Here is a 13370-nt window from a genome sequence, read left to right on the forward strand (position 1 = left end):
ATGACCTCAGCTACTACTTTGTGGGATCCTTTGCAACTTGGTGAGCCCGTTTCAAAATAAAGAATAAAAAACAGGACTGGGGTGTAGCTCGGAGGTAGCTCGGAGGTAGAATGCCCCTCGGTTCCATCCCTGGTACTGCAAAAACCAAATAAACAATAATAAATAAATAAATAAATAAATAAATAAATAAATAAATAAATGAAGGATGGAAACTGATAAAACATCAAGTGAAAGAATCTTTAAAATCCTAATGTGGTTCAGTTTTCCCTCCGATTTTTGGCCAAATTTTTGTTTTGTTCTTGAATTATTATCAACATAAATGATTACCTTCAATTGCAATGCATTTAGATGTCCACTGTTTTTCAAAAGTTGTCAACAGCTTTTTCTGACGAATACTAATTACATATTCCTTGAAATCAAACTCTTCAGTATAGAAGCGAAGCAGTCCTAACCAAAGCTCTCCTAGTGATTCTGTGTTCTTTCCAAGGGAAGGTAAACGCTTTTTCTACATATTAGAAAAACAGGAGACAGAAGCATCTATATTATCCAAAACATAGACTGTAAAACCAAGTAATGTTAAGTTATGCAAATTCTAACATGTATATATATCAGTGAGCAATCTATAAAATAAAGACTAAAAAATTACCAGTTCTTCAGTTTTATCAAAGAAAAATGCATTCCATCCATCAACCATTCTCTGTGGAATTTGTTTTCCATCAAAGATCTGCATAAAAAAATGAATATTATCATTAATCTTTGAGTTATCTAACCCAAAGGCCTAGAACCTCCCATATCATTTTATAATTTACCTTTGGAATAATTTATCCTCAAAAGGGAACAAACGAAGATGGTAAAATTTGATGTCAAATAATTAATTAATTATAGTTGTGAAAGCAAAGCTGAGAAAAGATATTTAACAGTATCAAACTCTTCAAATGATAATTTGACTTTATTTTATGTTAACTATTTGTCCTGTCATTATTCATACAACCCAAGATTAATGAAGCAAAATCAAAGAAAATAAAAGAGCAGTTTCATTAAAGAATTATAGATGTAGAAATACACAATAGTAATATGGACTGACTATGCTCCCAAAAGAAATCAACATATCTATTTGTTTTGAGGCCTGGTTCCTTTATAAGTTAGCTACTTCAGATAAGCCTTTTAAAACTTATTTATTTATTTATTTATTTATTTATTTATTTATTTATTTATTTATTTATTTATTTATTTATGGTACTGAGGATAGAACCCAGGCATATTTTACCTCCAAGCTACACCCCTAGCCCTATTTTTTATTCTTTTTTTTTTTTTTTTTAAAGAGTGTCTCCCTGAGTTGCCAAGGGCCTAAGTAGCTGAGGCTGCCCACAAACTGTGATCCTCCTGTCTCAGTCTCCCAAATGCTGGTATTACAAGAGGGCCACAACACTGGGCTCAGTAAGGCTTTCCCCCTCCCCCGGAACTGGGTATGGAACCCAGGGGTATTCTACCTCCAAGCTACACCCCCAGCCCTATTTTTAATTCTTTATTTTAAAACAGAATCTTACTAAGTAGTAGCTGAGGCTGTCCTCCAACCATAATCCTCCTGTCTCAGCCTCCCAAATGCTGGGATTACAAGTGTGTGCCACTATAACCAGCCAGATAAGGCTTTTTGAAAAAAGCACTTAGACCCTGGTTTTGTTCAATGAAAAATTAAGTTACTTTCCTTGATAGCTTCACAAAAATTATGAATCTTGGGCTGGGGATGTAGCTCAGTAGTAAAACACTTGACTTAGCATCTGTGCCCAGATTTTAATTCCCAGTACTGCAAAACAAACAAATGATTATACTTCTTTATTATTAATTATGAATAATAATTCTGTATCATAGGAAAGAAGGAAGATGAAAAGAAATACTATTCTAAAGAATAAAATCCATCCAATAGGGCTGGGGATGTAGCTCAGAGGCAGAATGCCACTGGATTCAACCCCCAGTACCACAAAACTAAAATTAAAAATTAAGACAGGCTAAAAAAAAATAAGAGACATATTATTAGCATCGGAAATGAAAGAGGAGACATCATTATACCTCATGAGCATTAAAATAATAAAGCTATATTATGAACCCACAAATTTGATAGCATAGATGAAACGAACCAATTCCTTAAAGGACAAAATTTACCAAAATTCACACACACAAAATAATAGTTTAAATATGCCTGTATCTATTAAAGAAATTGAATCAATATTTAATAACATTCCAAAAGAGAAAGCATTAGGAATTATACCAATTCTCTATTTTTAACTACTTATTTATTTATTTATTTTACGGTACTGGGGATGGAACCCAGGGGCATTCTATCCCTGAGCTACACCTCCAGGCCTATTTTTTATTCTTTATTTTGAAAATGGGTCTCACTGAGTCTCAAAGGGCCTCACTAAGTAGCTGAGGCTGTCCTTGAACCGCAATCCTCTGGTCTCAGCCTCCCAAATGCTGGGATTACAAGTGTGTGCCATTGCGCCCAGCTTACACCAATTCTCTATAAGGAGAATTTTTTATATGGCAGAAGGAATATTTCCTAACTCATTCTATGAGGCCAGCAACACCCTAAAACCAAAACTAGAGAAAAATATTACAAAAAGAAAAAAAAAAGACTAAGAAAATGTCTCACGAGCAAAGATGCAAAACCCTCAACAAAATATTAGCATATGAAGTCTAAGAATATATAAACTTATACACCAAGACTAACTGAAATTTATCCCAAGTATGTAAGGCTGGTTCAGCTTCAATTTATACCCATCACATTAACAGACTTAAGAAGTTATATGATCATATCAACAGATGCACAAAAAGCATTTGAAAAAAATCCAATAATCATTCATGATTTAAAAAAAAAAAAAGTTAGGCTGGGTGACACAGTCTTGTATGCCCAGCACTTGGGAGGCTGGAGTGGGAGAATCACTTAAGCCCAGGATTGAGTTCAAGGTCATTGCAGACAACATAGTAAGACTCTTTCTCAAAAAAAAAAAAAAAAAAAAAATTAAAATTAAATTTAAAAACTGTTGATGAACTAGGAATAGAGGGGGGATTTCCTCAGTTTGATAAAAAAAAAAAAAAGTCTACAAAAAATCTACTGCTAGCATCAGACTCAATGGTGAACAACTATAAGCTTTCCAAATAAAATCAGGTACTAGGCAAGGGTGTGCCCTCTGGCCACTCCTTTTCAGTATATGTAAAGTCCTAGATAATACAAGAAAAGGAAATAAAAGGTAAAGAGATTTGGAGAGGAAGAAATAAAACTCTTTAGTCACTTATGATATAATCATTTATGTAGAAAATCTGAAGCCTGGTGTGATAGTACAACTATAATCCCAGTACTTGGGAGGCTAAAATAGGATGTCTGCAGAATCAAGGACAGCCTGAGCAACATAGCAAGACCCTGTTTCAAAACAAAAACTAAAAAGGGCTGGAGGTGTTGCTCCAAGGTAGAGTACCCCTGGGTCAATCCCAGGAAGGAAGGAGGAAGGGAGGGAGGGACTGAAAAAATCAATGAAATAATTCTAGAAGCTAAAAAATAATTAAAGCAGAGGTACAGGATACAGGTACACATATAAAATTCAATTACTCTTCTATATGAAAACAAAGGTTAAAGTGGAAATGAAAACTGAAATTGAAAATTCAGTTTTAATTTACATTTGAACTCAATATTAAATGCCTATATATATAAATCTAACAAACTAGGTACAAGAGCTACATGAGGAAAACAAATTCTGAGGAACAAAATCAAACAAGAACTAAATAAATGGAAAGATGTTCCATGTTCATGAACAGAAAGACTCAATTACTGTCAAGATGTCAGTTCTTCAATGCAATTCCAACCAAAATCTGAACAAGTAGAGGAGCAAAATATCATGATTAGCCAACATAATACTGAAAGAGAAGAACAAAGATGGAGAGCTGACACAATTCAACTTCAAGACTTGCAAAGCTATAGCAATCAAGAGTATGATATTGGTAAAAGAAAACATGAACAGATCAATGGAACAAAGCAAGCACTCAAAAACAGACCAAATAAATATAGTCAACTGAGCCAGGTGTGTTGGCACACATTTATAATCCCAGCATTTGGGAGGCTGAGACAGGAGAACCTTGGAGAAAATATTTACAAAATATACACCTGTTGCCAGGTGTAGTAGTGCACACTTGTAATCCCAGCATTTGGGAGGCTGAGACAGGAGGATCACAGTTCACAGACAGCCTCAGCTACTTTAATGAGGCCCTTTGCAATTCAGTGAGACCCTGTTTCAAAATAAAGAATTAAAAGCAATATATAGGGCCAGGCGTGGTGGCGCACGCTTTGTAATCCCAGCATTCGGGAGGCTAAGATTGGAGGATCGTGGTTTGCGGACAGCCTCAGCTACTTAGTGAGACCCCGTCTCAAAATAAAGAATAAAAAATAGGGCTGGGGGTATAGCTCGGAGGTTGAATGTCTCTGGGTTCCATTCCCAGTACTAAAAAAACAAAAGAAAAACAACAACAAAAAACACCTGTTACAGGACTATTATCCAATATATAAAAGAATCTTAAACTCACCACTATGAAAATAATAAAACTTTTTAAAAATAAGCAAAAGATCGTAATAAAGATTTAAAACAAAAAGATACAAAGATGGCAAACAAGCACATGAAATAATGTTTCACATCATATCTCATCAAGGAAATGAAAATTAGAACAGTGAAATACATACGGCTATGCACCTAACAAAATGACCAAAATCCAGAACAATGACAATACCAAATGCTAGTGAGGATACAGAACAACAGAAACACTAACTCATTACAATTGAGAATGGAAAATGATTCAGGCACCTCGGAAACCAGAGTTTCCTTAAAAACTAAATATACACTTAAAAGAACGAAGGAGCCTTAAACACATATTACTGAGGGCTGTGATATGAATATGGACAATGTCCCTGAAGGTACATGTGCTAAAGGCTTGGTTGTCGGGGTGACACTGTCCTAGTTACTACGGTCCTTTAAGAGGTGAGCCCTTACAGGAGGTGACCAGCACTGCAGGTCAGTGTGAGTGGTCCTTGAAGAGATGTGGGACCCCAGTCTCTAACTCTGTTCCCTGGCTCTTGATGTGTTGGTGTAAGCAGCTGGATCTAGCACACACATCTGCCATGATGTGTTGCTCTCACCAGAGGCCCAAAGAAATAGTGTCACCTGATCTTTGAATGGAACCATCAGAACCATGAGCCAGAGTAAATGTTTTCTCTTTATATGCTAATTGTCTCAAGAGAAAAGGCTACATACAATATGACTGCAATTATTTGATATTTTGAAAAAGTCATGTTGACAGTAAAAAAAAAAAAAATCAGTAGCTGCCAGGAGTTAGTGGGGGGAGGATGACTAGAGAATATATGGGAGATTTTTTTTTTTTTTTTTTTTTTTTGCGGGTCTGGGAATGGAATCCAGGGGCATTTGACCTCCGAGCCATACCCCCTGCACTATTTTTATTCTTTATTTTGAAACTGGGTCTCACTAAGTTGCAGAGGGCCTCATTAAGTAGCTGAGGCTGTCCGCGAACCGCAATCCTCCAGTTTCAGCCTCCCGAATGCTGGGATTACAAGTGTGCGCCACCACGCCCAGCTACATGGGAGATTTTTAAGGCAGAGAGAATACTCTGTATGATACTACAACAATGGGTACATCATTATAAATTTGTCCAAACCTGCAGAATATATAAGACCAAGAATAAACTTTAGTGTAATCTATGGACTTTGGATAACATTAAGTGTCAATGGAGGCTCATCAACTGTCACAATGTACCACTCCATGAGGCTGGTAAGGGGGAAGGCTATACATTCCTCTGGTTTTGCTGTTATCCTAAAACTGCTCTAAAAATAATTAATACTTTAAACATACACATACCCAACAGATTCAGCTGGAAACTTTCTACTAGGAAAAATTATTATTATTATTATTATTATTATTATTTTATTTTATTTTGGTGGTACTAGGGCTAAGAACCCAGAGGCTTTCTACCTCCGGGCTATACTCCCAGACCTATTTTATATTTTATTTGGAAACAGGGTCTCACTAAGCTGCTGAAAGCCTCACTAAGTAGCTGAGGCTGGCTTCAAACCTGTGCGATCCTCCTGTCTCAGCCTCCCAAGCATAGGGATTACCAGCGTGCGCTACCAGGACCATCAAAAAACTAAATTTTTAATTTCCTTTCTACTATTTGTTTAAAGGAGGGAAAGAAATGCTGCTGGAAATACACATCACTTGTAATAACTTTTTATTTTTATTTGTGTTAGGAGGTACTGAGGATTGAACCCAGGGGCATTGTACCTTGGAGATATACTTCCAAGCTTTTCTTTTTTTTTTTTTTTTTGGTGGTACTGGGGGTGGAACCCAGAGGCTTTCTACCTCCGGGCTATATTCCCAGAACTTTTTTTATATTTTATTTGGAAACAGGGTCTCACTAAGTTGCTGAAAGCCTCACTAAGTAGCTGAGGCTGGCTTCGAGCCCGTGTGATCCTCCTGTTTCAGCCTCCCAAGCGCGGGGATTACAAGCATGCGTCACCACGCCTGGCTACTTCCAAGCTTTTTTATTTTGAAATAGGGTCTCACTAAGTTGCTGGGGCTGTTCTCACACTTTTTTCTTTTTTCGTTCTACTTCTGAGCTACACCCCAACCCTATTTTTATTCTTTCTTTTCTTTTCTTTTTTTTTTTGTGGTACTGGGAGTGGAACCCAGGGGCTTTTCTACCTCTGGGCTACACTCCCAGACCTAGATTTTTTATATTTTATTTGGAAACAGGGTCTCACTAAGTAGCGGAGGCTGGCTTTGAACCTGTGTGACCCTCCTGTTTCAGCTTCCCAAATACTGGGATTACAAGCATGCGCTATCATGCCCAGCTGGTCTCACACTTTTGATCCTCCTGTCTCAGTTTCTCAAGTACTGGGATTACAGATGTTTGCCACCACAGTCTACTTTAAGTAAGGGTACTGGGGATAGAACCCAGAGGCTTTCTACATCTGAGTTATAACCCCAGCCCTATTTTTTTTTTATTTTTTACTTATTTATTTAATTTTTGTGGTGCTGGGGATCAAACTCGGGGGCATTCTACCTGTGAGCCATACCCGAGCCCTATTTTTTTTTTTTATTATCCTTTATTTTGAAATAGGATCTCACTAAGTTGCAAAGGGCCTCACTAAGTAGCTGAGGCTGGCTGCAAACCTGTGATCCTTCTGCCTCAGCCTCCCAAGTATTGAGATTACAGAATTGTGCCACTGTATGGCTTACAAGAGCTTTTAAAACTTACTAAAACCATCTGATATCTATCCTATGTCTTGCTATTTTGTGATTTTTCACCATGACTATCAAAGTTTATGTGAAATCAGAATATGTGATTTTCCAAACAACTCTGATGCTTCTCTACTATCTCAACATCCTCCTCCTAAGAAATTATAACAAGCCAGGCATGGTGGTGCACACTTGTAATACCAGTACTTGGGAGGCTGAGACAGGAGGATCACACAGGTGTGAAGCCAGCCTCAGCTACTTAGTGAAGCTTTCAGCAGCTTAGTGAGACCCTGTTTCCAAATAAAATATAAAATAGGTCTGGGATCGTAGTATGAAGGTAGATGGCCTCTGGATTTCATCCCTAGCACCACAAAAAAAAAAAAAAGGAAAGAAAGAAAGAAAGAGAGAGAGAGAGAGAGAGAGAGAGAGAGGAAGAAAGAAAGAAAGAAAGAAAGAAAGAAAGAAAGAAAGAAAGAAAGACAAACTAAATACTCTCTAATACCTATAAATCCACTTTATGCCCAGAATTTGGAGGAACTGATGAATGATTAAGAATTCCTTTAGACTGGGCGTGGTGGCGCATGCTTGTATTGTACTTGGGAGGAGGACACAGGAGCATCGTGCAGGTTCGAAGCCAGCATCTCTGGCTTAAGAGACCCTGTTTCCAAATCAAAATATAAAAATAGGTCTGGGAGTGTAGCCTGGAGGTAGAAGGGTTTCCAGGAACCCAAGTACCACCACCACCAAAAAAAAAAAAAAAGAATTCCTTTACACCTATTTCAGAGAGCATAAACTGGACACAGAAAATGAATCTATGAGTCACCAATTCTGAGTGAATATGAGTATAGTCTGCTTCTTACAATTCTTGGGCTTAATCAACTAGTTATGTCTTTAGAAAATATGGGAAAATTTTTTTCTTGGGCTTGTTTTTAACCAAAATCACAAGGTTGACTAAATCATACATAGGAATGAATCAAACTTCATGGTGAAAGAAGAGGAGGGAAAATACAGATCAGCAACTTGTGAACTTGCATCTGAGAAACTAATATATATGCGATTATGGTACAAGAACTTCATAATTGCCAGGAAAGTGGTGCACGCTTGTAATCCCTGCGCTTGAGAGGCTGAGACAGGAGGATCACAAGGGTTCAAAACCAGCCTCAGCTACTTAGCGAGGCTCTCAGCAACTTAGTGAGATCCTGTTTCCAAATAAAAATATAAAATAGGTCTGGGAGTATAGCCCGGAGGTAGAAAGCCTCTGGGTTCCACCCCCAGTACTACCACCAAAAAAAACACTTCATAATCATCAAAGTATTATTAAGACTAGAGAACTTAAAAATGTTGCAAAAGCTCTTCAATGTTCTACTTATTACTTTAATTAGTCTATGTAATTTTTTCAAAAAGGCTCACTGTTGAATTATGGCATTAAATGGAAAAAGAAAACTTAAGAACCATGATGAAAAATTCCTTCGTGATGTCATGAACTGAGCAAGATGTCCTATTTTTGCTTTCACAAAAATAGCTTTACAATTTTTGTAAACACCTACCTCTTGTAGAACTGGGATAACAGGTGGCTTTCTCTGCTGCAGAAAGTACAGCACCATAAGGATATATGCATATGAAGATAAACTTCCCCTGGAAGCATCTCCAATGTCACAACGCTAAAAAATACATGATTGAAAGTAAAACTTCAGAGTCTCATTTCAAAGAAAAGTATTGATTGAGATAAAGTAGTCAATTTGAAATGACAAATATGCATAAGTTCAATAATAAGCCATTATGAAAGGTGGGAGAAATAGGCATTCTCATACATTACAGGTGAGAATATAAAGCAGTATTAACTCTATGAAAAGTTGCAGTAATCAAAATTACAAAAGCCTATTTCCTTTGACCTATCAATTCTGTTCAAAGAATTTATCTTACAAAAATGTTCTAAAATGTGGAAGTTACTAAATATTTATAGTAGTATTGTTTTAAGTAATACAACATCAGAAATAATTTTAGGTTTGTCAGTAAAACACAGGTTAAAAAAACTGAGGATAACTACACAAAGGAAGTGCTCAGTATACTAATATGAAATAATTTCCAAGAACTATTGCTAAGTTTAAACAAAGAACAATGTTTTCAGTCTGTTTATACCTACTTTAAAAAGGAGATATAAAGCCAGGCGTGGTGGTGCACACTTGTAATCCCAGCGTTTGGGAGGCTGAGAGAGGAGAGTCACAGTTTGAGGACACCTCAGCTACAACTTAGTGAGGCTCTTTGTAATTCAGTGAGACCCTGTTTCAAAATAACGAATAAAAAATAGGGCTGGGAGTGTAGCTTGGAGGTAGAATGCCCCTGAGTTCCATCCCCAGTACCGCAAAAAGAAAATTAATAACAATAAAAAAGTAAAAAGGAGATATGAAATTTATGTATTTGTTTGTACTGGTGTAATACAGTTCTAAAAGTATACTGAAGAAATTTTAAGAATGGCTGCCTTCCAGCAAGAAGCAAAAGTTGAAGAGGAGACAGGTAAGAAAGGAAGATTTTCCTTTTCCACCATAAATCTTTTTTAGATCCTTTGAATTCCAAGCCATATGAATACATTTGCAAGTCAAAAATACAACAACCAGGCATGGTAGTGCATGCTTGTAATCCCAGCATTTGGTAAGTAGAGAATGGAGGATCACAGTTCGCAGACAGCCTCAGCTACTTAGCGATACCCTTCCCAACTCAGTGAGACCCTGTTTCAAAAAGAAAAACAAAAAAGACTAAAAAATAGGAGTGGGGGTGTAGCTCATAGGTACAATGCTCCTGGGTTCCATCTCCGGTAACGCAAAAAAATAATTAATTAATTTAAAAAACAATAAACTTAATAAACTCTTCAGAGATTTCTTCCATTGAGGGAGGGATTGGCTTATATCTGTATAAGCTAAAGAACTGATCTATCTGATGTGAACTACTTTGGTTTCATTACCAAAATTCCATGTAGTAATAACAAACCTAGATGTGGGAGTTATTCTGAAGTGACTCTAGAAAAGTAGCTGTCTGTATTAAATTTTATATGTAGTATGTGCCTGCATTTCCTAAGACACTTTTTGTTCAGAAAGGTATATATAAATAGAAATATCTAAACAAATATGCTTTCCTCTTGGAAAGAGTGAGCTTTATGAAATGAAAACCTGACCTAGGCTGTTCCCTACTAAAACTCTTCCACTAATGCATTTATAAAATCAATATTAACTAATCAGCTACCATAAAGCAAGCACGACAATGAAGTAGAAAAACAGATCCCTGCCCTCAGAGTTTACATATTTAGCAAAAGAACAACAACAACAAAAAGTAATGTTATAACAAGTATTTCAAATAGAAGCATAAGATTTTATTGGCAGCTGGGCGTGGTGGCGCACGCTTGTAATCCCCGTGCTTGGGAGGCAGAGACAGGAGGATCGCGCTGGTTTCAAGCCAGCCTTGCTGGCTTAAGAGACCCTGTTTCCAAATAAAAAATATATAAAAATAGGTCTGGGAGTGTAGCCCAGAGGTAGAAGGGCTTCCAGGAACCCCAGTACCACCAAAAAAATAAAGATTTTATTGGTATTATTTTTTCTTCTTCTTCTTTTTTTTTTTTTTGGTGGTACCGGGGGTGGAACCCAGAGGCTTTATACATCCAGGCTATACTCCCAGACCTATTTTATATTTTATTTGGAAACAGGATCTCACTAAGTTGCTAAGAGCCTCACTAAGTAGTTGAGGCTGCTTTGAACCTGTGCAATCTTCATGTCTCAGCTTCCCAAGTGCTGGGATTACAAGCGTGCGCCACCACGCCCGGCTGGAATTATTTTCTTGGTCAGAAAATTTTGTCATTAAATTCAGATTTCCTAATCCAAAGACTCTTATTAAAATGGTAATCAACTACCATGCTTGGAGTTGAAAATCTTCACTGAGAAACTGACTAGTGACTAGGAATAGAGCATACATAAGAAAAAGACTCCACATTATCCTATAGGCATAGATCAAACCCAACTACTACTGAGTGTCTTTATTTTATTTCATTTCATTTATTTTATTTTATTGGTACTAGGGATAGAAGCCATGGGCATTCTAGCTCCAACCTACACTCCCAGCCTTTTTTACTTTGAAATAGAGTTTTGCTAGGTTGCAGAGGGTCTTGCTGTTGCAGAAGCTAGTCTCAAACCTGTGATCCTCCTGTTTCAGGATCCCAAGTACTGAGATTACATGTGTGTGCCACCCCACTCTGAGTGCTTTTTTTTCTTCCAGGTCTGGAACCCAGAGTCATTTGACCTCCAAGCTACACCCACTGCCCTATTTTTTATTCTTTATTTTGAAACAGGGTCTCACTGAGTTGCAGAGGGCCTCACTGAGTAGCTGAGGCTGTCCGTGAACCGTGATCCTCCAGTCTCAGCCTCCCGAGTGCTGGGATTACAAGCGTGCGCCACCACGCCCGGCTTCTGAGTGCTTTTTCAAAGCTTGGGTACTAATGTGGAAGTTGAGGCAAGAGTAAAAGAGTTCATGGCCATGATGAGCAACATAGCAAGATCCTATCTTATAAAAAAAATAAGGTATATAAAATTTAAAATGTTTTTCACAAGTCTAACAGGTCTGGGGATGAAACCTAGGGGCATCTGACCTCCAAGCTACACCCCGTCCTTTTTTATATTATTCTTTATTTTGAAACAGGCTCTCACTGAGTTGCTGAGGCTGGCTGAGAACTACGAGCCTCCTGAATGCTGGGATTACAAGTGTGCACCACCATGCCCAGCTCTATATTTTTCACTTTAACTAACATGAGTATTAAAACAAAGCAGACCATTAATTTTTTTGTAAATACCTTAGCAAACACTTTCATAGTGTATCCCAAGTACTGTACTCGAGGATCAATGGCTGCGTAGGTAGCTAGCATTCTTGTGTTATGCTGAGCCTAAAAAATAATTACATTTGCATTTATTATCTCCTAAACTTATAAATTAAATGAAAAGAATATATAATATACTCTAAATAGAATATATAAATGTAAATTCTGAAATTCTTATGAGTCAGCAAGATAATCCATAAAAATATTTTTACTGTCACATTTGAAAATTTTAAACATACAAGTATAATCAATAATCTGTTCTTTTCTTTTCTTTTCTGTACTAGGGATTGAACTCAAACGCATCCTACCTCCAAGCTATACCCCCAGCCCTATTTTATTTTTATTTTTAAACAGGGTCTTGTTAGGTTTATGAGAGCCTCACTACTTGCTGAGGCTGTCCTCAAGTCTGCAATTCTCCTGTCTCAGCCTCCTAAGTACTGGGGTTATAGGTATGTACCACCATAAAAATGAAGCTATAACATGGCCTATAAAGAGAAACTTACCAATGTATTATATAAACTGATATCACCTTCTAACCCACTTCGTCTGTGTTCAAATTTTACTATAGGCACTTTGGCAGTAGTTATAGGCAAAATATTTCTTAAACCTGTTTAAAAAAAAAAAAAAAGAACACTTAAGTAGGCTAAATAATTTTCTTAACAATGAAAAGTATTTTCTTTTAAAGCTAAGATTTTAAAATTATACCTGGATGTCTCTTTAGAATTTTCGCCAAATTTTCAATTATTTCCTTACAATTTAATTTCTAAAATGCAAAACAAATAATAATTAAAGTTTGATTCAATTATTTAGCCTTGTGCAAATTCTGCTTTAATCTAGGCATTTCATACTAGTATTTAAATTTTCATCCAAAATGTGCTTTATAAGACAGCTATTCAACATAGGTGGTTCATAGACCTACAGCACCAGCATAATCTAAAAACCTGGGAAAAATGCAAAATCTACTGAATCATAATCTGCATTTTAACAAAATCCAAATATAATTCACATGTAGATTAAAGTTTGAGAAGCACAAAGATAGGAGACTTATAGTTTTAATATGTAAATAAACTAGAGATCGATTTAGTCAGGGAAAAATAGTATAATTTAGACGAAGCTGGATTCAAATTTTGATCTAAGTACTGATTAGCTGTATAACTGATCCTTAACCTTTTTCAGCATCACACCACTACTGTATAAAATCAAGATAATCATGATCCCTGCCC

The 13370-nt window shown here is 36.7% G+C and overlaps 1 protein-coding gene across 3 annotated transcripts in view; it reads right to left on the reverse strand.

Annotated features, from left to right (window-relative positions):
- Window positions 1-13370, reverse strand: part of TUT4 (terminal uridylyl transferase 4) — a gene marked incomplete at both ends in the record, with an annotated part of 99374 nt that overhangs the window by 21531 nt on the left and 64473 nt on the right. For all 3 annotated transcript variants that reach the window (XM_080693013.1, XM_080693012.1, XM_080693011.1), the window contains 6 exons: window positions 328-505; window positions 647-724; window positions 8840-8953; window positions 12124-12213; window positions 12651-12754; window positions 12853-12910. In XM_080693013.1, the coding sequence (XP_080549139.1) occupies window positions 328-505; window positions 647-724; window positions 8840-8953; window positions 12124-12213; window positions 12651-12754; window positions 12853-12910 (622 nt within the window). The remainder of the gene's footprint in view (window positions 1-327; window positions 506-646; window positions 725-8839; window positions 8954-12123; window positions 12214-12650; window positions 12755-12852; window positions 12911-13370) is intronic.

Source organism: Muscardinus avellanarius, assembly GCF_963383645.1.
Source record: "Muscardinus avellanarius genome assembly, chromosome: 3".
Taxonomy (NCBI): domain Eukaryota; kingdom Metazoa; phylum Chordata; class Mammalia; order Rodentia; family Gliridae; genus Muscardinus; species Muscardinus avellanarius.